Source organism: Opisthocomus hoazin, chromosome 1 (genome assembly GCF_030867145.1).
Source record: "Opisthocomus hoazin isolate bOpiHoa1 chromosome 1, bOpiHoa1.hap1, whole genome shotgun sequence".
Taxonomy (NCBI): Eukaryota; Metazoa; Chordata; class Aves; order Opisthocomiformes; family Opisthocomidae; genus Opisthocomus; species Opisthocomus hoazin.
In genome coordinates, this window is record NC_134414.1 from 102,690,754 (window position 1) to 102,715,071 (window position 24,318).

The following is a 24,318-nucleotide window of genomic DNA, read 5'->3' on the forward strand; positions in this document are numbered from 1 at the left end:
GGCCCTTTTCCACAAGGCATAAACTCTAGGTCACCTACTGACATCCCAGATTCCTCCAGTACAAGCAATACCTAATCAATAAACAAAGATGATTACCACAGATCACCTTGAGGGGGGCAAAGGAGGGAGGAGGAAAAGAGCCCAGTCTTTGTGAGCTTCCCTGCACCACACGTTGGTTACTGAAGCAGCAGTGTTTTCTCGTTATAGGAATCACAGATCAGTTAAATTAAGACACTCAGCTTCACAATGACAAGTCTTCAACATTTGGGCAACATTTAAAAGACACAGTCAAAAAAAAAAAATCCACAAAATAAACTCATCTCACTTTACATTTGAGTCTTACAACTGCAGGTGAAAGCTGTGTGCCAACACGTATTTTTTACAAGGTACAGACCTGCACCTTCAAGGTGCAAAGCTTACCAGCTGGATCCGACAAGCACTGCTCAACCTGCTTCACACACCCCAGCAGCAGCTGCCACCATCCCTGCTTCAGTCTTTGGGCCAGATAGCTCCATGCCTCCTGGAGCATCAATAGCCTCAGAGACAGCATCACCGGTCTTCAGTATGGCTTTACTTTTCTTCCCGAGACTGGCTTCCATAAGAGCACTTCTTTGACTCATACCCAGAAGTCTGCTCTTCCCCATCTACAAAAGACCTCATGCAGCTGTAGGCTCTATTAAATAACTTATTATAGCCAGATTTAAGTCACCTGTTGTTGTCCCAGGCAACTCCAGCAGTGCCTCCTTTTTTGCCTCCTCCTGCCCTGGTTGTACCAGCTGAAAGCAGCGTGGGGCAGGGTGGGTTGAACCTGGTGGGTCTTTGTAGAGTCGTCACAAGTGTTACAAGGTTGGTTCACCCTATCGTGCAGGAAAGGAACGGTTATGCTAGGCTCAGAGATGCTGGGCGCTGTTGTCCTCCACCTTCAGAAAAAAAACAAAGAGCTAAAAGGCAAATAGATGCACTTCTAAAACCAGTGTCACATTTAGAACGGACCGCAATCAGGAGATAGGACCAACGGTCTTTTTCCCTCTTTTGCTCATTAAGCAAATGCTTGTTGTCCATTTTTCTGAATAGAGCTAAAAGTTTTGTTGATTTCAGGATTATCTTTTCTTCATCCATGTGCATCACCATACGTTGCAAGCACGCTCTCTCCTAGTGGCATCCTGTGGACAGGACTGTTCCCACCAGAAGGCTCTCCTGGAGGCTCCCTTCTTCCAGGACTTACAGAACACCCGCAGCAGCCTCAGGCACACTCATCTCCCTGCCATGCTTAGCTAACCACGGTCAGCCATAACCGCAGCCTGCTTTCAGACCTGGCCTTGCCTCAGAGAGGCTCTGCAGAGCACGACCTTACTCATCTCCCCAGGCCCAGATGACTCGGGGACAGGTCTTGGGCTGCTCCCTCCTGTCCCTCCCTCGGCTGGTGGTGGCCCTCCAGGTGTGCTGGGTACCGCTGATGGCCCTGCCCAGCTGTGCCACCAACTGCAGGGCTGAGGCAGGCTCCCCGGGGACTGCAGGGTCATACATGCTGCAGCACTAAGGGAACACTAGAGCTGCTGAGCTTTATTATAAATAAAATAGGACCCTTGTTTGCACACTGTTGTAATTCAGTTTCCCCTTGAGAAGCAAAATCTGGTTGTCGACTGATACAGTCTGAAAATGGTTGAGCTCTCCACGCAGTAAGGGGAGTCTCCTTCCGCTGACAACCAGAAATAGCACTGGGGATATGTATTTTTTTCAGCTAAAAGTTTACATTGCTGGGAAAAGTTGGACTGGGATTTTCAGCTGAAAAATCTGAAAACCTAAGGAGAGCAGATGTTTGGTGACAAGTTATAAATGACAACACTTACTTGGCTCTGCGATGTAGCTTTCTGAATTATGCTTTTCCTTCTGCTTTTATGTCCGCCTGGATGGACACAATGTGACACCAAACAAGCCCCAAAACAGACACTGATTAATATGGAAAGAGAGGCCCAAGCATGTAACAAGCTGAGCCCTGGCTGATGTCAGTAACTTCAAGGAGGAACCAGGACTTGCTTTGGTCTTTAGCCTGATATATGCACTGAGCTGGTGCAGGCCTAGAACACAAGAAAGTGTGACCAAGAAGATTTATTTCTATATTTAGTGTGATTACTTACCTCTTATGCTTCACAGAACTTCAGCCATGAAAACAGATTGAGTTGTTCAGCGGTGAATTTTAGCTTTTCTTCTTGGCACAATTGCAGACTCAGGCTGCTTTTGTTGTGCTCCCTGCTGGGGATGAGTTTTCCATCTGAATTAATTAATCAGCATTTTAATTTATAAAATCATTTTATGAAACAGGTTTGATCAAAATATTAATTTAAGCCCACATTCTGTGCTGAAGATGCCTAGTTGTCTATGCTTTATAAATGCATAGAAACCTTCTTCCTTACCCCAGTCTTCCCCTAGAAAATATAACACCACAATCTAGGAAGAGTTGTCCTACATGGTAGTAGCAGACTCCCCCATTTGTGCAAGCGTTAGTACACTTTCAACTAACTTGGAAGAATTTATAAAAATAATTAGTATCAAAGGTACTAAAGGAACAGTGTGTGTAAGTGAGATGCGTCTGGCTTCCTGCCCTGCCTGTCCGCCTGCCTGTCCACCAGCAGGCTACCCTCACCCTGGCTTTTTGGAATTGGTTGGTAAGGTTGGTTCCTGGAGTTGGTCCGTAAGGTCGGTAACGTCTCTGCCCGACGTCCAGGCCTCCCATACAAAGCACCTGACTCCCCGAGGCCTCGGAAAAGTCATTTACCTAAAGTGGGAATGACAGATCTTCTTTCTGGGGTACTGGGAGGGTAACTACACCAAAGAGTATGAGAGGCCACAGGACAGGTGTTCGCAAGAGCTGTGAGCGCACCCAGACAGGCCAGCAGAAAAAGGCTCTGTTTCAGTCAGACCCTCTGCAGGACGTGGCAGGGGAAGGGAGATGGGGCCTCTAGCACTTTATTTACAAAGCGGGAGCCACAACCTGACAGGCGAGCAGTGGGAGCTGGGGGAGACCAAACTCATCCGGGACTTTTCTGTTGCCGATGTAACACCCTTCTCACACCTGCGTGGCTTGCTTGATGGTGTCTGACCATTTTCAGTTCCCTGCATCCTCTTCTCCCCTTGTGAATCGACCGATTAATTAAAATAAAATCTGACACCGATCTCAAAGGCTGAGATGCCCAGAAACTGGGAGAAAAATCACCAGCTGAGGAGACAAGTTCAAGCAGCCCCCATGCTGACAAAGCTAACGCAACTTGCACATAGCAACATCTGTCCTGCCACACAGCTGGCTGGGCACTGAGCACCCAGGGCCCTCGGTCCTGGCACAGTACACGCTGCCTCCTGCCTGGCCAGGAGCATGAGGACACAGGCAGGGAAAGAGGGAGGAAGAGAGGCAACAATGACGCAATGAAGCCATATTATAGGAAACCTGGTGTCCCCATCTCTGCTGGGCACTGAGAAAGCTGTCTGTTTTTTATTCCAGGTCAACTGGACACAATGTGCCATGCATTTGTTGGAGAAACTGTCATTCTGCCTTGCACCACCACCTCACCTGGAGAGCTGACCCTTTCCAATTCAATGCTCTACTGGCAGATAGACTCTGTCGTAGTGCACTTTTTTCACGACGGGCAGGATTCGCTGAAATTCCAGGCCAAAGAGTACCATGGCAGAACTAGTCTTTTTTTGGACCAGATGAGGAATGGCAACTTTTCCTTAAAGCTCTCCAATGTCCAATTAAACGACACAGCTCTATATACATGCATCTACAAACAGACTGGGGATCATCCCAACAAAACACAGAAATCCCAAATTGAACTCATTGTATCAGGTAAGGTTTGATTTTTTAGTTCAGAGGGAGGGAGCTGAAGGCAGCATCTCTTGTTGACAAGACATACATGGCCATTGACTGGGATGACTTCAATTTTTAAAGCAAATCTTCACTTGGTTTCACTCTGTTCCTTGCTTTTGTTGGGAGAATAAGTGAGAAGGAAAAAAAAATGCATCTTTGTTAAGCTTCAGCACAGCATGTCCGAGGAGGAGCAAGACTTCTGAAGGCAAGCTGTCTGCTTCTTCCCTCTCCCTTCGCAGGAGACATTAATGAATAACGAGGTCTCCCCGACTTCTAAGCATTTGGTTATTTACGGGTTTGTACTGTCCTGGATCCACCTTGTCCCAGAGGAATGGGAGAGTTTATTTAATTGTTTGCACTTGGGTCTGTGAAACAGGATTAGCTTCATCTCTAGCAATTGGATCCAAAGTTCAGGCCTTCAGACAAAGACAGGCAGTGGCTAATTATTAATTTCCTTTCAGCTGGAATATCTAGATCTGGTGGCAGGGCTGGACACGTGCAACAACAATTATTATTTTTCTTCCTTAGGAAAATGAGTGAGGCTGTAACACATGCCTGAATAATGCCAAACAACTGAGCTAACATGTTTGAAGTACCTATCAGCATGGCCAGCAGAATGATGGGGCATTGGGTTTGACCAGCTGACCAAGTGAAAAGGCAAATTAAAAAAAAAAAGCATGCACATCAAATCCAATCATAGTTTTTTAAGGTGTCTTGCGAACAAATCAGCTGGAAAATTTCATTATCATTTAATTCTGCATAGAATAGAAAAAAATTGTTTTCAAGTAATATAAACCCTTTAATATCTTTGTTTTAATGCACATCATTCTCAAGAGAAAAATGTTTTTAAAATGTACCATGAAATAAGTTTCTTCAGAGAATTTCAAAAAGTGAAATGTTTTGCAGTTTTCAAAATTTTTAAAAAAAGGTGCTTGAAAACACAGAATCACAATGTTTTAATCATCTAATTTTTGGGAGCAGTAAGGTGTCTTTTACTCTGATTTAATACTGTGATCATATTTAAACTTCTAACTTCTTTGACAAATCTATTTTTTCTCCGAAAAAACCACTAACCCTTAGATCAATTGTCAGCACCCTTTTCGTGTTCTAGGCTCAGACAAATAACTTTGATTATTGTCGTTTTTTCTAGCTCCATCTAGCATTGAGGAGGCTCCTTCCCCTTCTGGTAAGGCAATACTCCTTAACCTGCTAAGTGTCTAAGTGATTATCCAGCGCTTTAATTTGAATCTGCAAGATTGGTAAAATGTGCTGAAGAGAGAAAGTCCAGTAGACTTCTGGTGCTTGATCTCGCTTACCAAGTCTAGGAAGATACAGCTGTCCCAGAGAGGGAAAAATATCTCCACCGCTAAGCGAGACATAGACTGCAGAAAGAACACTGAAGTGCCAGTGGTCACTAGTCCATAAAGATACTCACCATTACGGGCATCATAAAAATCAGTAAAAACCAAGGAACACAGAAACCCTTCGGTTCTGGGAGTGAAGGCCTTTGTAAATTACCTTGGTATAAACGAACAACCGCATCAAGAGATCTGGGGGGTCCTTTTGGGTAAATGAGATAATAAATATTAAAAAAATACATGATTAATGACTCCACATAAGCTCTTCTGGGAAAACTAAAGTAGATCTCATCCAAAGGCGATTCCGCAATATAGTGCAGATGCTAATGTCTGGGTTTAATCATTACAGAGAAGTAACTACATTGGGGTCCTTTGTAAACACTTCTGGAGTGAATGCAAAGCAGAAGGGCTGTCCAGCTCGGACGTGCCATCCTCAGTGAATCCTCCCATAAAAATCCTGCTTGTAAGCCATATTGTTCTCATTAGCTGTACAAAATCTTAAGTTGGTATCAAATCTGTAACATCTTGTCATATAAAAATCAACAGCAGCAATTTGTGTTTTACTCAGTGTTGCTGAAAGATATAATCCATTACATAACAATAATTATATTACAGGTAACGTAGTAAGTTCCGCCACAATACAATGTTACAGCCAGATTAAGCAGCAATAAACTCAAATAGAAACTGAGGAAGAGAAACGTTCCAGAGTTTTATCTCATAGCCATACAGAAAAAAATCAGCTCTGTACTTCATGAGCAATAAACAACATGAAACATTACAGGACATGTCCTTTTTAGACCTAAGATAGCTCCTCTAGCTGGTTTAAAGGTTTTTAAAAAACTTTAAATTCAAGATGGTCTCCTGAGCCTTCAGTGACAGAGCACCACATTATAACATTATAAAAGCAAACAGAACAGGAGCTAGAATATCTCTGTTACCTTCCACAAGAAATAAGAAATTACCAAGGGTCAAACTTTTTAATGCAGTAGCAGTGGAAGTTTCTCAAAACCAAAAGGTAAGTAGGCTGTATTTAAAGGAGTTAATTGTATATATGTTTGACTCAGCTGAAAACTTTCTGGCAACTTTTCCTCAATATAAACAATTTCTTACCATGAAAATGTATTTTTATTGGGGGGGGGGGGGCGGAAGTGATTGGGACAAGGGGGAGTGTTTCAGCTTTGCTGTAGGAGAGCAAACTGAATCACACACTTCAGACAGCTAAGGTTCTTGTACTGCTGGATTCTGGGGGGCTTGGGGATGGGGCAAAGAACACAAGCCTAACTTATGAAACATAATTTTTTGAAAAAAAAGGAAAAAAATATTTCCTGTTGTCAACTTCTTCTAAAGAAAACCATCAGCCACAGCTCCCATTTTTATTCATTTTCAGCAATTTCTTAAGAAAGGGGGGAAGAAAATCTGTTTTGTATTAGTTGTTATTTTGGAAGGGACTTGGAAAAGTTAAATGACCTGCTGAGAACAAAGACACTGTATGCAGAAATAGTTCTCACACTTTGCAGTCATCATAACCAGAGCAGCAGGTATTTATTATTTTTATATAAAACAGAAACAGTTTTGATCTGTTTCACTTCTGCTTTGTTTCTGTTTATTTGCTGGATTGATTATTTTTCCTCATTATTTTAAAGAGCCTAATTTTACTGTCACTCTGGTTTTCCCGTGAGACTCCTCCCGGGTCAATAAAAACTTGCTTTAAATTTTTTTCTGGGAAAAATAAAAGTGCCTCAGCCTGGAAGAAGTCACAAGAGGCCCAGAGACTTGCTATAATCCTACGTTTATTTCAAAGCTTTACTGAGGACTACCCAATGTGTACTTGCTCTTTACACGTTAATACCACATACTCCTTCTAGAAAGAGGGGGAGGAAACACCTCTACTAGTGATAAGTTAACAGCAGCAACATCCTGAAAGCTGACCCCACAGCAACAGGAACAGCCTAAGAATTGGTATAGAAAACAACATACAGCCTGATCTCCCCACAGAAGGACTTGGACCTAAACACTTACAGGAAAAATTTCTCTACGGCTTAAGTCAGGTGTTCAAAACCTTTTTTTACTTGTGTACTACATCCAGCACGGGTCGCAGGTACCACCTGTGCCAAGGCTACCTGCACCCTGCGTCCGCGCTGTGGCTTACGTACCAGCAGTGGTATGGAGTGCTGCTACCACCTAAGTGTCCGTGGGCTAGAATTTTTAATACTTATTACCACTATTTACAGACTCTTAATCACAATGCCTACCTTAGGCCCTGAGCAGGTAGAATGATAATGTATTTTATACTCTTTTAGCTGTTGTTGTTTTGTCAGGATGTTAAACAAGTATTCTCAGTCATCCAGAAAAGGAAGTTGTGCTGAGTGTCTGTGCCTTTTCTACGAAGGAGAAAAAATGATTTGTCACAGTACCTTGAGACTGGGTTTTCTGGATGGTGCACACACACATACAAAAAGGAGAATTTTGAAAATAAGCCAAAATCCACATGATTTTACAAACAATCTTCCAGCAATACATTCATGTAAAATACATCACACAGACTTCAAGCACACTTCTTGTCAAGCCACCAGTTACACGCTGACTTTCTTTTTTTTAATTTTCCAGGACACAGTCAGATCTCCTCCAGAAGCCCTGCTGACACGCCGTGCCTGGCTATGCTTCCCTTCTCTTTCCACCTCCTGGTCACACTGGGGGTTTGGCACCTGTAACTGGGGAAGCCAGCCGTCTTTTTGGGAAGTTCTCCTCACCAGAGGACCTTGCAGGGCAGAACAGCTCTGTAGGCTTAGCGTGACGACTGTTCCAGAGCCACGTGAAAGAAACACCAACAGCTGAAAACAGGCCTGTCACTAGGGGATTATGTCCCACATTTTGGTATTCCACAAGACCAAAGGCAGTAAAGCTCAGAGGTGGCAAGTCTGCTTTTTCATGTGTTTCCTCGAGCCCAGATTCAATGCTGCTGGTATGAACATTTTATTTTGGATTTTGTGGTTTTGCTTTAATGGCAGGTTAAGAGACTCACAAAACTACAAGGCCACATTAAAGTTGACCATAGTGAGATCTTTTGCCCAAGATCTCATCTGCTGTCCTTCAAGAGAACTGAAAGGAGGAGAAGCGGTAGTTACCCTCCGTGTCACATAAAAACTGGAAGTAGTAAGATGCTTGCATTTTGTGAAATGTAAGGATGGAAAACTTGTGAAACTTGAGCCTGTGGAACTTTAGCTTCTATTTTTACTCTCAAGCGTCATGGGCTATCAGTAACAACTTTTTTCCACGAGAAATGTAGTATTTCTTCAGCGGAAGGGTGAAGTTGACAAAGAAAGATGATGGAAGTTCATAAAACATCAACATAGAGGAAGGAAGTGATGTATTATTACAAAATCCACTTCTAAATAAGCCAAAAGCTTTAGAAGGCTGAATTCAGTATTTTATTTTTTTGTCATGAAACACAGCATGGTAAATGTGGTCACCACGCAAAAGCTGCATTCTTGAGCTAGAACTGTGCGATAAGAAATTGTTACTGTGACAACGTTACTTCTTCAAAATTATACCTTTGGAGGAAAAAAGAACTAAAAACTGGTCAGAATAATTGTAACTGATACCTGTGCAAATTAAATTGGTTTACTTCTGGAAATGTTCAGTGCAGGTAGCATAGACGTCCTGTGTAAAACTAAGACTGAAAGCATCCTGTACACCAACGATATCAAGAAAGCACAGAAGTTTCCTTTCAGGGCAGAGCTGCTGCAGCCACCCTGTTGCGGAACTGGGAAGCGCCCGGAGAACCACTCACCCGGGCTGGTGAGCGGCGGTGACTGTAGCGCACTCCTGGCCGAGCCCTCGAGCAGGAGGAACTGACTCATAAGGACATGCACAAAGTAATTTTGATTTGGAGCACTTCCACTCTCTTTCCAGAGGAAAGACAGGATCGTTCTTGCAAGGAGGGCAACAGAATAAAATAGAGCTTAAAATGGTATCCATTGAGGTAAAAGAGATCGTTACCTTGGACTTTCTTAACACAGGGCCCTTTCCCCACGGTGGGGAAGAAAGACAAAGTCCCGTGCACAGCCTGTGCTGCTGCTGCAGTGAAGCGCAGTTGGTACTGGGGCTACCCTGGGTACAGGGCAGCTTAGCCTAGCAGCTAGGGTTCCACTTCGCAGAAAGATTTGAACATAAGAATTGTACATACTGTGACTGTCCTCTTGTGTCCTATCCTCCAGGTGTTCGTCTCAGACTCCACGGATTTTTCAAAACAACAGTTGATTAAAAATAAAAACTTAAAAAAAACAACCCTGATGAGAGCAATTTCTTGGTCTCTAAGAGTTCTTTATTTGTATTCCAGTTGTTCCTACAGTTAGCTAGGCTCCCTGTGCAATCAGAAAGTCCAAAAACTGGAATTGTACAGGTCTACCAGTCCCAAAAGTCTGAACTGCTTGTCCTCATCTCCAGGACCATGTGACTTCTAAAAATCTAACAGCCACTTAAGCAGCCCTCCACTTTTCAAAATGCGTCGAGGCACACGAACAACATCAGCCCCTCCACTCAAAAGTGCAAGCTGTGTCACCGTACAGCTGCAAAAATTTCTTGGGCAAGCAAATGAAAATACTTCAATAGTTTTATGTGGGCAGGAAGGGCTAGAATCATAGAATCATAGAATCACTAAGGTTGGAAAAGACCTCTAAGAAGAGAGCCTCACTGCTGTGGAAAGGGACAGCCCAGCTGTGCATGTAAGAGCGGGCACTGTGCTGGCTGGTGCCTACGAGGAGTGCCGAATTCCCTCGGTCGTCTGCCTCCTTCACCCTCAGAAGTGACTCTCCTTGCCTGTGCAAACTGTCATGAATCACAGTAAGCACATGAGCAGCTGAAGGTGGGAGGACTGCAGGGTGGGGGGAAGAAGACTGGGTGACCTCTAAATGCTGCTTACAACCCTACTTTTTTGTGATTCAGATTTGCAGCAGCACTTGGGATGTTTAAACATCCCTGTTCATTTTATTTCCCCAGAGCTGCAGCTAATGCCATTCCCAGTAGTAATATACGACTGCCACTGAATTTTCCTAGGAGACTGCAAGGGAAGGTTTGAATGACTAGCAGATCTTGATTTGTCCTTCCTTGCCTGGGTGGTGACACAGCAAGCACATGTCTTAAAGTTCGCTCAATGTGCGGAACACGAGAAGCACATACCTCTTGTGTTTTCCAGAGTTTCATCGCAAACAGAATGACAGAATCACAGAATGGTACGGGTTGGAAGGGACCTCTGTGGGTCATCTAGTCCAACCCTCCTGCTGAAGCAGGGTCACCTACAGCAGGCTGCACAGGACCTTGTCCAGGCGGGTCTTGAATATCTCCAGAGAAGGAGACTCCACAGCCTCCCTGGGCAGCCTCTTCCAGTGCTCCGTCACCCTCAGAGGGAAGAAGTTCTTCCTCATGTTCAGAAGGAACTTCCTGTGCTTCAGTTTGTGCCCATTGCCCCTTGTCCTGTCACTGGGCACTACTGAAAAGAGCTTGGCCCCATCCTCCTGACACCCACCCTTCAGATATTTGTAAGTATTTATTAGGTCCCCTCGCAGCCTTTTCTTCTTCAGGCTGAACAAGCCCAGCTCTCTCAGCCTCTCCTCACAGGAGAGATGCTCCAGTCCCCTCATCATCCTTGTAGCCCTCTGCTGGACTCTCTCCAGTAGCTCCTCATCTTTCTTGAACTGGGGAGTCCAGAACTGGACACAGTACTCCAGATGAGGCCTCACTAGGGCAGTGTAGAGGGGAAGGAGAACCTCCCTCGACCTGCTGGCCACACTCCTCCTAATGCACCCCAGGATCCCATTGGCTTTCTTGGCAGCCAGGGCACACTGCTGGCTCATGGTTAACCTGTCGTCCACCAGGACACCCAGGTCCCTCTCCACAGAGCTGCTCTCCAGCAGGTCCACCCCAAGCCTGTACTGATGCATGGGGTTGTTCCTCCCCAGGTGCAGGACCCTGCATTTGCCTTTGTTGAACCTCATCAGGTTCCTCTCTGCCCAACTTTCCAGCCTGTCCAGGTCATGCTGAATAGCAGCACAGCCTTCCGGTGTATCCACCACACCTCCCAGTTTGGTGTCATCAGCAAACTTGCTGAGGGTACATTCTAACTCTTCATCCAGGTCGTTGATGAAGAAGTTAAACAAGACTGGGCCCAGTACTGACCCCTGGGGGACACCACTAGTTACCAGCCTCCAACTAGACTCAGCGCTGCTGATGACAACCCTCTGAGTTCTGCCATTCAGCCAGTTCTCAATCCACCTCACCGACCACTCATCCAGCCCACACTTCCTGAGCTTCCCTAGGACGATATTACGGGAGACTGTGTCGAAAGCCTTGCTGAAGTCTAGGTAGACAACATCCACGGCTCTCCCTTCGTCTACCCAGCCAGTCATGTCATCGTAGAAAGCTATCAGATTGGTCAGGCATGATTTCCCCTTGGTGAATCCATGCTGACTACTCCTGATAACCTTCTTTTCCTCCACTTGCTTGACGATGGCCTCCAGGATAAGCTGCTCCATCACCTTTCCTGGGATGGAGGTGAGGCTGACTGGCCTGTAGTTCCCTGGGTCCTCCTTCTTGCCCTTTTTGAAGATTGGAGTGACATTGGCCTTTCTCCAGTCCTCGGGCACCTCTCCTGTCCTCCAGGATCTCTCAAAGATGATGGAGAGTGGCTCAGCAATGACATCTGCCAGCTCCCTCAGCACTCGTGGGTGCATTCCATCGGGGCCCATGGATTTGTGGACGTCCAGATCGCTTAAGCGATTCCTCACACAATCCTCCTCGACCAAGGGAAAGTCGTCCTCTTTGTAGGCTTCTTCTCTTACCTCCGGGGCCTGGGATTCCTGAGGGCCAGTCTTAGCACTGAAGACTGAAGCAAAGAAGGCATTCAGTAGCTCTGCCTTCTCTGCATCCTCCGTCACCAGGACACCCACCTCATTCAGCAGCGGCCGCACATTGTCCCTAGCCTTCCTTTTGCTGCTGATGTAGTTGAAGAAGCCCTTCTTGTTGTTTTTGACATCCCTTGCCAGCTTCAATTCCAGGTGGGCTTTGGCCTTCCTCGTCGCATCCCTGCACGCTCTGACCACATTCCTGTACTCTTCCCAAGTGGCCTACCCCTCTTTCCACATTCCATGGACCTTTCTCTTCCACGTGATCTCCGCTAGAAGCTCCTTGTTTAATCATGCAGGTCTCCTGCCTCCTTTGCTCAATTTCTTTCTCAGGGGGATGCATTGCTCCTGAGCATAGAGGAAGTGACGTTTAAAGAGCGACCAGCACTCTTGGACCTCCCTGCCTTTGAGAAGAACAGCTTTGAAAACTGAGGAGCACAACAACAATTCACACATTTAAGGAGGAGGAATCTCCACTTCTCTCGCTTGTAGTACCTTGGTGGCCCACACCTACATATTTCATATGGCAAGAGTATAGGCTGATAACCTGCTACATTAAAGAACTTCTTAAGAGATCCTTGTACATTATTCTTGCAAAAGAATGGCTATAAAAGTGAGTTCTTTTTTTCATGTTTGACAGTGACACTGATATGAGACAAAAAGGAGTTAGTCTGCTCATGTTGTAGTTTATCTAAGTTTACAATGCGGCCAGTTCAACTGGTTAATGCTTTCCACTAAGCTCCTTTCAGTTCCATATGATGTGGGAGAAATGGCCCGTACAGATCATCAGCAAGAAATGAATGTAATACCTCTGATGCAGAATTTTCACCGTTATTTCATCGAAGCCTCAGCGCAGTCATTCACATAGCACAATACTCAGCAGTTGAACACAGGGTACTGAAAAATAATGAAAATAAGCATGGAAGGTAATTACTGTTAAGTATGCAGCATGAAATCTCGTTGCTCTGGGTGATGCAATCCTCGTTGCAACTTCTGTTTCAACTTCTGGGATTGTCCAAGTTCAGTCCCTTCTCTTCCCCTCTCTATCTGTTTCCAGAGAGATTCTGACCACCACTGAAATCACCTTGGAAAAGATAACCAAATACCAGTTCCTTCATTCTTTTGAGGGTTAAGGCTGACCTGTACAACAAGCAAGCTTCCCCCCAGACACTTCAAGCCTTGGGAAGGAGGAAGAAAAACAGCTGAAACAAAAAACTTAAGCCCTGGAATGCAGGCAATTCTCAATTATTTGCAGATGTAGGATTATCTAAGCTCCCACTCTGAAAAAACAAAATAATAAGTAGGTACACACACATATATAAATACACTGCTAGCTTGGACCCTTCAAGAAATAGTGTGTTTCCTTCCAAGAGTATTTGTTGACCTGACTAAAGTCCCTCTCTACAAGCCTTGGTTTTAGGTCACCTTGGCTATAATAGCATTATTATTAAAAACAAAAAAAAACAAACAAAAAGAACCCCAAAACACCAAAAAGCAAATACAAGACCCAAAAACCCACCATCACAAAAAAAGTGTAATTTTACAACTTTATACTACACTTATCCTCATTTTTCAGTGATAATTATATCATAGCAAGGCTTTAGATCTTAATGTAAGTATGATTGATATTATACTTTCAGGGAGATAAATAAGAAGTCACTGTGTTGAAGAAATGAGTCTTAACAAGACAGTGGAACAAAGGCATTCATTACAATAGAACTGTATTTCCTATTTATTTCTGTTAAACAAGTAGGAAGCAGCATTTTTCTGATTCCTCCTATGCGCCCAAAATGTCAGCATAACCACGTCATACAGAAAACAACAGCTGGAATATTGTCCCTGGGTAAGTGAAAACCTGCAGAACATTGTTCACGAAGTGCCCCCCGCTGGCATCTTCTTCACCTAAAACGTGTCTCTATTGTAGCCACAAACCGAAGGGTAAAAACGAAAAGCATGCCTCAATTCCTACTCTCATTTCTGCTTTCACAAGAAAAAGGCACCGCTGTCAAATCTGCGAGCCCTGCAACAATCTGCAGAGAAACATTTCACAAAACCGTTTTCGTGTGTGAGAATCAATGAGGGCAAAACGGGGCAGGTAGAAACCCAACTGAGAGGTAACAACCCCTCCCGGCACCCCACCAGTTAACCCCATCCCATCACGAGCAGGAGGGGCATTTATCACCGCTCCCTTTCAGGAGAACAACGCTCTTAAATGCTTTATGACAAATGGCTGGATCCACAAGCCAGGTATTGCACGCCTCCGTGTGGAGGCTTGAAGAATACACATTCTTCCACTTCTTATTTCTGCTTGCTTTTAACAAAACATAATAATCATAAACTTCTACCCACTTGGCTGAAACTAGCAAACCCCCCAGCAGGAAAGGAAAAACCCAGCTTGGCAGACAAATGTCTCTATTAATCCCTAAACGCACACGGAATTTCCCTCCAAATTTACACTGGCTGAAAGCCAAGATGACAATCTTGCATCTTCCACCAAAGTTAAAAGATCTTCTATTACCAAAAAAAAATACTTTAAAATCTGTGTAACAACGGTTTGTACTCAGCACATTACTGTGACATTAGAGAGAATTAAAAAATTGAAAGGTATTTCTGGTGCGTGATTGTTTCTCCCTTAAAAAAACGTTATATCTGAATGATGGAAAAAAAGAAGGGTAAAAGGACACTCTAAACTGTGATTATTTCTGAAAATAAAAATTTGTCCTTGATTTCCCCAGTGCATATCTGTCCCCACTAGACGCCCAAGCTTCCAGCACTGACAGTATTGTATGGGCAGCTTGCTTTTTGTAACTCCCTCGAAAAACATTTCGGGCACACAGCAGGAGCAGGTTCCCCGGTTTACTCTTGTTACTACTCACAGCCCCAGCTCTCAAACAGTCAGTTATATTGAGCCCACCATTTCAGAGCATCGCTGTTATTTAGCAGATGAGATGTCACGTCAAATTCAGTGAGCTTTTCAATTTGCATAATTGATTCTAAGCATGCACTACTGTGATAATCCAGCCTGGAAACCAGTAGGTCAAGGATCCCCATGGCCACCACTGTATCTCCTTAGAAAGGTACATGGCACATTATCAGTAGTCTTCATTATCCGGGTATCTGGATTCAAGAAAGAATGTCAGAGGACTGTAGAAAGAGGCACCATCTGGATGATCTACCAACCAACTTGCAGCAGCTGGTCGCTGCACAATACTAGCAATTTCTTCAAAAAATCACCTTTTTCCTCAGGACACCTGAATCTAAGATTCAGAATCTAAGGAAGCTTTATGTCACCACAGCTGCCCTTACTAGGACCTGCAGATACGAGAAACCCTAAATACCTGTACACAACCTGCTGCGGTGAGGGGAGCTAACGGAAGGATTTAACTCGCGGTCCCTGGCGGGAAGAGCTGAGCTCAGTTTCGATGACTCTTACAGCAGAGGAAGGTACCGTTAACACAGGCAGCAGCTGCTCTCCCTCTGCTCCGGGGATTTCAATACCATCTCTGTTCTGTGATACTTTCTTCTGTTACCAAATTTCTTTCAAAACTCCTGCAGATGTCGGAAAGACATTCATTCTAAAATGTCACTACACTTCACATGAATAATGACCTCCCATACTCTGCTAAACCTCTGTGCATAAAACTGATAATAAAAACATCCAGTTACGTGCAAGCAAAGCTTATGGAAGAAATTTCATTTGCACTGAATTACATAGTAACAGTATTTTAAATTCTTTCTTACCAACTTGATACCGAAAATTTCCTAAAGAATTTGAGGCACAAGCAAAAAAGTCTTGGGGTATGTCCAAAATCCACTTTATAAACCATGCTTGCTATCATGATGACTTGTTTTCTGTGCACGATTTCTTTGCATCAATGCTGAGAGCTTGTGATCTGCCCAAGAGATCTCTATGAAATCCTCCAAGAAAACAATGCTGTCTTTCAAGTACAAATTCAGATCTTCATAATGCTAATGTGATTTTTAGTGACAAAAAAAAAAAATCACATACTAACAGGCTCCAGAAGCAAAAACACTTATTCCATGAACACTGACTTAGCACGATGAGCATGCCCACCACGCATATTTAAGCTTCATTCCTCCTCTTTGCTCCCCCCAATTAAAAAAAAAAAAAATAATAATTCCACGTCCCTAGCAAGTCTTCAGCCACAGACAGTATTTACCAAACCCCAACCCACTCTAAGGCTTGTAGATTTCATTTATGAAACACACAATTCTCCCTTAAAAATACGGGTTCCCTTCAGCATGTCTGTCATGTAAAAGGAACTTGTAACACAAGGTAAGGGGTGTAACTTTCTTTGTTTTATTTCAAGGAATGTTGCTTCCTGCTGAACAGAAAGGTGACAAATAACTTGGAAGGGGGGAAGGAGACTCTGCTGGATTCTATATGTAAAAAAATGTCTCAGAGGTGAAGAGAACTGAAAAGCAGCAAAACTGCTAGAACGTATCAACCAGTGTAAGTTATCAGAGGCAGCTGTCAAACAAAAGTGAAGGGACAAGGATGAGATAAAGGCAGAAATTAATTTATTTATACATCATTATTGCAGACATTCCATATTTCTTTGGAGAAAGCTTTATTACCCTAAAGCAGGGAAAGTGAGGGTAATTCAAGATTGTTTTTTCCATCCACTTCTAGTCATGCAACTACTTGAACATGGATATTATCCTTCAAAATTGTGCGTCACATCAGCGGATATCTTCTTCATTTCAAGACCTTTTTAGCTGTAATGGGCCAATGGATGAATTTTTCACAGTGCTAGTGTTGTGACAGTTAAGATGAATCCTGCTGCTGACTGATATTCAGAATGGCTTCTTTGTGAAAACAGGGTTATTTGAAATGGAAAAATCAAAACATTAATCTTTTAATTAACACCAAGCTAAACTTCAGATGTGGAAGATGTCTGTTCCCTTGACAGCTGATCCAGGCTTTTACTTCACAGATCCAGGCCTGAGCACACAAACCTCGAACCACACACTAATTCCTCTCTCCTCCCGTTCTTCGTCCACTACACACACTGCCACTGCGCCTGCTGTATCCCTGCAACACATCCGCCCTCAGCTTCCGAAGGGGCCTTTGGTCTCTTTTTGCCCTCACAGAAATGATTTGACCCTGGTGCACTGGGAGGACTGGTTTCAGAATACGTCCACACAGCTCGCTCCAGCTGATAAAGCTCAAGAAAATGCTCTGTCTCTCAGGCCAGACTGCTCGCACTCTGTGAGCCCTTCTGCCAGCCACCCCCTCAGAAAGGGCATGGAAAACCCTGCAGCTGGGAATCAATCAGCTTTGTATCAGCATTCCCCACACTGTGAACAGGACAAGCAGGTGAAAATGTTTCCATTGGTCCATATTATATTTGATACTACACTCTAAATTTAAACGTGTCTGGTTTTTTTATTTGCCCGTTAATTTTAGCACATTCTTCACCATGGCCCCAATGCCATCAAAGATTTTATGTAATTCTGTTTCACACATAAATGCTGGGGTAGTCACCACCTTGTTCTTCGCATCCACGTGAGCTTCGTAAAAGGGAGTTAAGGAAAACACAGCCTCTGTCTCACTTGCAGATGCTGTCTGCAAAATAAACCATCAACAAAAACTCACAATTCCGCTATCCTATAAAGAAAGCACCTTCAAATACATTACACCGTCCAGCTGTAAAGACAGCTGCAACCTGTAATCCAAGATACTAGGAGCTATTTTTGCCAGAAGTACAAACACTGCAAGAGCAATCTGTAGGAACGCTCAGAAAGACAAGAACACCTATGAAATTTACTGACTATAATCAAATGTCTCTGAGTACAGTCTGATTACAGCATTAGCCTTCACGAAAAGAAAAAAAATCTCAAAGAGAACTGACCACTGGTAACTTGTGCCAGTTTTCTGTGTAAATTCACTCAGCATTTATTGAACTACCGGGTGTCCAAGGGAGTTCCATGGCAATGTCTGAGAACAATCTTTAACTACAGAAGACAATATTTCTAATTGTGCACTGTATTACACACTATCTGCTATACACTGTATATTCCCACTAAACCGTAAGTGGAAAAGCACAGATCCTGCGTGTATCCATTACTGTAACGACACATCACTAAACAGTGTCAACACGGAAATTAACAGGAAAGGATATAGTTACTTCTTTCACACAGTGCTTTCCTCCCAGTTCTTTAATGGCTCCTGCAGTCCCAGCGTAAGGCCACTTGCCACCTTCCTCTTCTTCATGGCCCACAGTTACTTCAGCACCCGAGAGAACCTTCGCTGCCAGCACTGGTGAAATGCAGCAAAGACTGCAACAAAAGCAATTACAAGAGCAATTCTACAACGGCACTCTTTCAAAACTTGGTCAGAATTGAGAAGTTTCAAATGGACGTGGCCTTACAAATCTGAAAGACATCACAAGGCACCTTCCACTCAGCGTTTCTTAGCTGCTGCTTTGACAAACACCTATGCACACACGCATCTTAAAAAACACATTTAAAAAAAATAAGCTACCACCAATACAGAAGATGCTTTTTCTAGTTCCACCAGTAACAGCTGCACATTTCAACAAAACATATGTTGTCTCCATGCTCACACTATCAAACAAATGCCCCTCCAACTAAGATACGTACCCAATCGGTTTGCCTGCTTTGTGGAAGTCTTTCAAGACACGTTCAACTTCTCCATTCACCTTGCAGTCTTTCCCATCAACAGCAAAGGTAGATCTGCCACAATAAGAAAATTTATACATTTCTCAGTATAAACATACAAAGAGAGATGCCTGTCTGCCCTGAGACTGGCTTTCAAGGGTCATCACAAACTTAACAGCTTCTAAAAGGTGGTTGACCATCAACGCTTCAGCCAAAACAACTCACTTCTAAGGCTTTGCTACATCACAAAGTTCCTTACTTGATATAAACATCTAGAAGTAGGAATTATCAAATCAGCTTTCTAGGATTACTGAGAAGTGGAACAACAATGTTTTCAAAGAAGAAAATACCTAAGAACAAACGGAAAGTAACATTCAGGTTTCTCAAAGCCAACAAAAAGGCAGGTCAATAGGGAGATAATGAGTATTCCACACAGCTAACGCTTTTTTGTTTTCTTGAGCTAGCTGTTGTTTTATTGTTTCTAATGCAAAAGGGGACTTTCTGACAGGCAGACACAAAGAAACAGAGTAATAACACTAGGAACACCTGAAACTATTAAAGTTTTACCTTCACTTCCCTCAGTCAGGCCCAAAAAAGAATCACCACAAGGGTGGGGGAAAAAGGACTTCTCGTGCATTATCTAAACTCCAGAATTCTCACCAACACTCTTTGGAAAACTTAAAACGTGACAATGCCTATAAGAATTATGACTGGAAACCATCATGAACAGTACAACTTAACTCTCAACACTTTGAAAGGAGTCTTCCTTATTAAGTAGTGGCTACTTCTGTAATAAATAAGGCCATTTATTGCTTCCCGATTTTATTGTGTGCATCACAGTTGATCAGAAATATTTAGTTGAGGAGTTTAATGCTTAGTTGGCACTCACAAGTTTTTAGCAGCTCCAAATCCACCAGGGAATATCACAGCATCATGGTCTGCTGTAGTGAGCTTAGCCAGACTTGCAATTTTACCACGAGCAATCCTTGCAGATTCCACTAAAACATTCCTTGAAGAACCAGAAACAAATCAATGAGATGAATTAAGCATTGGCGCACAGAAGAGCATAAAGAAAGTTCTGGCAGAGGAAGGGAGGAAGCAAGAAGAACAGTGGTACTCAATAACTGAAGCTATAGATGCTTCTGAAATACCACTACTGGGAAACACAGGCATTAAGTGACTGTATATTACCAAGTCCAGAAAACTTTTAATATTTTCTCTCCAATCAAAATACCAGCTTGCATAAAGCTACTAAAGCCAGTCAGCAAAGTGCTATAAGGGCAGTTACAGGCTGCTATTTCTGAAGTATGCCTAAGAGACTGAGGCTCAGCAGTCACAGAGAACACATCAGGCACAAACTTTACCTTGACTCAGCTTCAGCTGGTTGCCCTTTACTGTGGTCAATGACATGCATCTGAGGAACATCTGGAGCATACATCTGAACCTCAGCTCCCCCGCGACTAAGATGTACCAGTATGCTACAAAAACAGAGATAAAACATGTTGAATACCTTGTAAGAGAGGCTTTACCTGGCCTCCGAGTCTTGCTACAAACATTCCACCACCTGATTCAAAGAAGAGCAAAACCACACATCCTACCAAAGCATACTGAGCACATAGCAGCAAAACCCCTGTATGTAACAGCAAAGTGCAAAGCAGAACAGAAAGTCAGTTTGGAGGCAGGGTCAAGTAAGCTAGAGAAAAGTTTCTTTGCTCAGTGCTCTTATGCAGGCAACCAGGAAGAATAAAAACTTCCTTTCTCCCTGCAGGTCCCCAGGTGCTACGGAAGAGTCCTGTGGTTAACATACCTATGCGTACATTTAATCTAGGTCCAGGTGAAACATCTCTTAGTAATTAACACTAAGAGTTAACAATTCAACTTGAGTATTAAACAATTCTAGTGTTAGATTTAGCCCCAGGAACAGAAACTCAAAGCAATTATGAAATGAAGCCTTTACTTAGCCCTCTTGAGATTGATTCTGGAACTCTGAATTCGTGTTTCTGAAGGAAAGACAGACTGTCTCAGACTCACTGCTCTGGCACCGCATGCATTGTGCTGCATCTTTGGGCAATCACCGAGTACTGCAAGAACACAGCCTGAGCTCCCAATCATGCTGTGAGAAAACTGTGATGCTTCATCATACATCTTTCAGGTCAATTTTGATGGCCAGAGAGAGCAAAACTGAATTCAACAGACTGCTGCAATGTAAAGGAGACTTTTTTGGACCCTACAGTTTCATAAAGCAACTTACGCTGAGGCCTCATGGATTTCTGTGCCATCGTAGACACCACAACCAGACAGGACCTGCAGTAAGAAAATAAATACAGTATTTCAGGTGATACAGAACTTCCTGCAGGATCTTTCACAAGCCTTGTAAGATCTCAAAAAAAAATAACAACAACAAATCTCTTTCAACTTAGCAACAAGCTCCTTACTAAGCCAGTCAGCATCATGCTATTAGCACTGGTGTCACCATTTGACATACTGCAGAACTGGCATTTCCTATTTATAGCTACCCATTGCAGACAGGTCTCAGAAATAACTAATAATTATTTATTGGCTTGTGCATTTATTCCCCAAAGTTAATAAACTGACATGATGTCCTTAGGTAGGTTTTTATTTTGCACGCAATGGGTTATTCTAGGTGTCATACCTCTATGGAGTGTGCGTACCTGTGTGAAATACCTTCCCATCCAGGTGCAAATCAAAAAGAAGAGGGACAGAAGTGCACTTCGAGGTGGCACTTAGGATAAACTATTTTACCTGCTGCTGTATTTTGCCTGAGGATCCGCATCAGAGATCAATAGCTAAATCGCTTTTAATCCAATTATGCTATATTAGCCATACTTTTCCTCAATACCATCGTAATAATACTTTCAGTTTGTTTATACACACTGGAGAATAAAAAGCACAAAGCAATCAGCTATTCTTGTGTGGGTGGAGGGAGTCTTTCACAAGCAAAAGAGACAAAAAAATTAAAAATCCCAGGAAAAAAGCCATTATAAGAACAAAACAAAACCAAAAAAATTCCAAAGGATTATCTAGTTCCTGAAAGTACATGTATGAACTCTTGTGGGGCTTTTTTTGTTTGGTTGTTTGTTTTGAAAGAAAATAATCCAGTTCAAGAGAGTCCATTTATTGACTTTACTCTCTTCTCTCCTGGTTTTATCTCAGTTTTTTGAAGCTTAAAATTTTTAATCACAGACACACGAACAGAAACTCACAACTAAAACCTGTCTTAGTTAGAAACGCCGGGCTCGAAGGGGTTTTCAGATCACAACACGCAGTCCTTTGCTCTCACAGGCATGACATCCTACCATCACTTCACCACATGAGTAAGATCCATGAATGCTCTCCTGTCCGTGTTAATCCTAACTATAATTTTGCTACTCATATTTAAGAGCTTCCTTCCACTTTCCATTTTTTATCTTTAATTTAGACTGAATAAACATACAAGAAACTGTGCTAAAGTTATATTCTTTTTAAATGCTTTTGAAACTCACTGAAGCCAAAGTACTAAAACACTGTTCTCTTCTGTTATTTCAGTACTTACTTGGTGACAAATCTGTCTTCTACCATCCTCGGAAATTTATGTCACTAATCACACACAGAATCACACACAGAATGGTAGGGGTTGGAAGGGACCTCTGTGGGTCATCTAGTCCAACCCCGCTGTCGAAGCAGGGTTACCTACAGCAGGCTGCACAGGACCTTGTCCAGGCGGGTCTTGAATATCTCCAGAGAAGGAGACCCCACAACCTCCCTGGGCAGCCTGTTCCAGGGCTCCGTCACCCTCAGAGGGAAGAAGTTCTTCCTCATGTTCAGGTGGAACTTCCTATGCTTCAGTTTGTGCCCATTGCCCCTTGTCCTGTCACTGGGCACCATTGAAAAGAGTCTGGTCCCATCCTCTTGACACCCACCCTTCAGATATTTGTAAGTATATATTAGGTCCCCTCGCAGCCTTCTCTTCTTCAGGCTGAACAAGCCCAGCTCCCTCAGCCTCTCCTCACAGGAGAGATGCTCCAGTCCCCTCATCATCCTCGTAGCCCTCCGCTGGACTCTCTCCAGTAGCTCCTCATCTTTCTTGAACTGGGGAGCCCAGAACTGGACACAGTACTCCAGATGGGGCCTCACTAGGGCAGAGTAGAAGGGGAAGGAGAACCTCCCTCGACCTGCTGGCCACACTCTTCTTCATGCACCCCAGGATCCCGTTAGCTTTCTTGGCAGCCAGGGCACACTGCTGGCTCATGGTCAGCTTGTTGTCCACCAGCAGTCCCAGGTCCCTCTCCACAGAGCTGCTCTCCAGCAGGTCCACCCCAACCCTGTACTGATGCATGGGGTTGTTCCTCCCCAGGTGCAGGACCCTGCTTTTGCTCTTGTTGAACCTCATCACTCCCCATTTAAAAAGCTGCGATTTGTTAAAATGACAGCATTCCTGGTAAGTTAGCTTTCAGACATGTGAGCTGGCATTGTGCCCACTCCCGGGCCAGCTCTGCCCCAGATAGATTTCTCCATGCAGGTAACACCACCTTATTTCTTTACATTTTATGCTGTCAAGACTATGCAAAGCTCGGGCTTCAAAGACTGTCCACTGAGCTCCAAAACTGTTTTTGGGCTGCTATCTACAGCCTAAATTTCCTTTTGGCAACCTGTAGCTTCTCCATCTCCTCCCTTTCCTTCGTATTTTTAACATGCTCTGCCTCCTGCCTGCAGCAGGGCATAACCCAGTTTAAATATTTCCCTGCACACTGCCAGCACCTCCCCCGATTACGCTATAAATTATCCCACATCCAGCTCTTTGTAACTCAACTCCAAGCCAACAACAACTACAAAGAGGCCAATTCCTCAGTGTTTCCCACTCCTGCTCCTCCAAGTTACTCCACTCTCAACAGCTTGGTCGTCTCCATTTCAGCTCCTCCCAAGGCCTCCCAGCCGCCGCGGCCACCGGGCGCGCCCTTCCCCGGCCCGGCGCCAGGCCAAACCCTCCCACCGCCACCGCCGCCAGCCGCCAGCCCCACCGCCGGCACGGGGAAGCACTGAGGGTGGATGGGGACAGCCAGGCAGTATAAAAAAAAAAAACAACTTTCTCCCCGGAGCTGCTGCGCTCGCCCGGCCGCGGCCCCCCCCCCCCCGCGGCCTCCGCCCGGCGCAGCGCGGCCGTTACTCACCACAGCCACGCGGGCGGCGCGGGGGCGCCGAGCGGAGCCGTGGAAGGAGGCGAGGCCGCCGGGCGCTGCCCGCCGCAGCGCGGTGCGCAGGACCGGCCCGCGGGAGGCCAGCATGGCCGCGGGCAGCGGCGGGAGCGCGGAGCCGGGCAGCCGCTGGGGGCGGGGCGGGCGGGCGCTGCGCCCTTGGCGGCGCCGGCGGGGGCGCCCCCTGGAGGCGGGGAGGAGCGGCGCCCGCCCGCGGTCCGTGCCCTCAGCGGCGTTCGGCGAGGAGAGGCGCGGGGAAAAAGCCGTAAAACGGGCGCAGAAGTTAAACCCTGGGGCTTGCTCTGAACAGCGGCCTGGCAGCCCCGGGTTCCTTTCGACAGCGAGACTGGGTGGCCGCCGGG

General features: G+C 44.5%; 2 protein-coding genes across 2 annotated transcripts in view; one reads left to right on the plus strand and one right to left on the minus strand.

Annotated features, from left to right (window-relative positions):
* The window catches only part of LOC104327736 (myelin-oligodendrocyte glycoprotein-like), a 40,477-nt gene extending 31,011 nt beyond the window's left edge, over nt 1–9,466 (plus strand). The window contains exons 4-6 of the mRNA XM_075443272.1: nt 3,497–3,841; nt 5,013–5,048; nt 7,828–9,466. Coding sequence (XP_075299387.1) covers nt 3,497–3,841; nt 5,013–5,048; nt 7,828–7,931 — 485 coding nt within the window. The 3' untranslated portion in view covers nt 7,932–9,466. The remainder of the gene's footprint in view (nt 1–3,496; nt 3,842–5,012; nt 5,049–7,827) is intronic.
* Nucleotides 9,467–16,639: 7,173 nt separating this feature from the next.
* On the minus strand, nt 16,640–24,068 carry GATD3 (glutamine amidotransferase class 1 domain containing 3). Its single transcript, XM_075431120.1, has 7 exons — nt 23,933–24,068; nt 21,016–21,068; nt 20,129–20,242; nt 19,654–19,773; nt 18,747–18,839; nt 18,266–18,422; nt 16,640–17,658 (listed from the first exon to the last, which is right to left on the minus strand). Exons 1-7 carry the CDS (start codon nt 24,044–24,046, stop codon nt 17,530–17,532), a joined length of 780 nt encoding a protein of 259 aa, XP_075287235.1. The 5' UTR covers nt 24,047–24,068; the 3' UTR covers nt 16,640–17,529.
* Nucleotides 24,069–24,318: the final 250 nt, after the last annotated feature.

What these genes read in the sequence shown, in the direction of transcription:
- GATD3 (XM_075431120.1), bottom strand. Translation starts at nt 24,046, where the DNA reads ATGCTGGCCTCCCGCGGGCCGGTCCTGCGCACCGCGCTGCGGCGGGCA. An exon ending in GAAATCCATGAGGCCTCAGC is followed by an intron (nt 20,243 to 21,015) that starts GTAAGTTGCTTT and finishes CTGTTTTTGTAG; the next exon opens with CATACTGGTACATCTTAGTC. An exon ending in TTTGGAGCTGCTAAAAACTT is followed by an intron (nt 18,840 to 19,653) that starts GTGAGTGCCAAC and finishes TTATTGTGGCAG; the next exon opens with ATCTACCTTTGCTGTTGATG.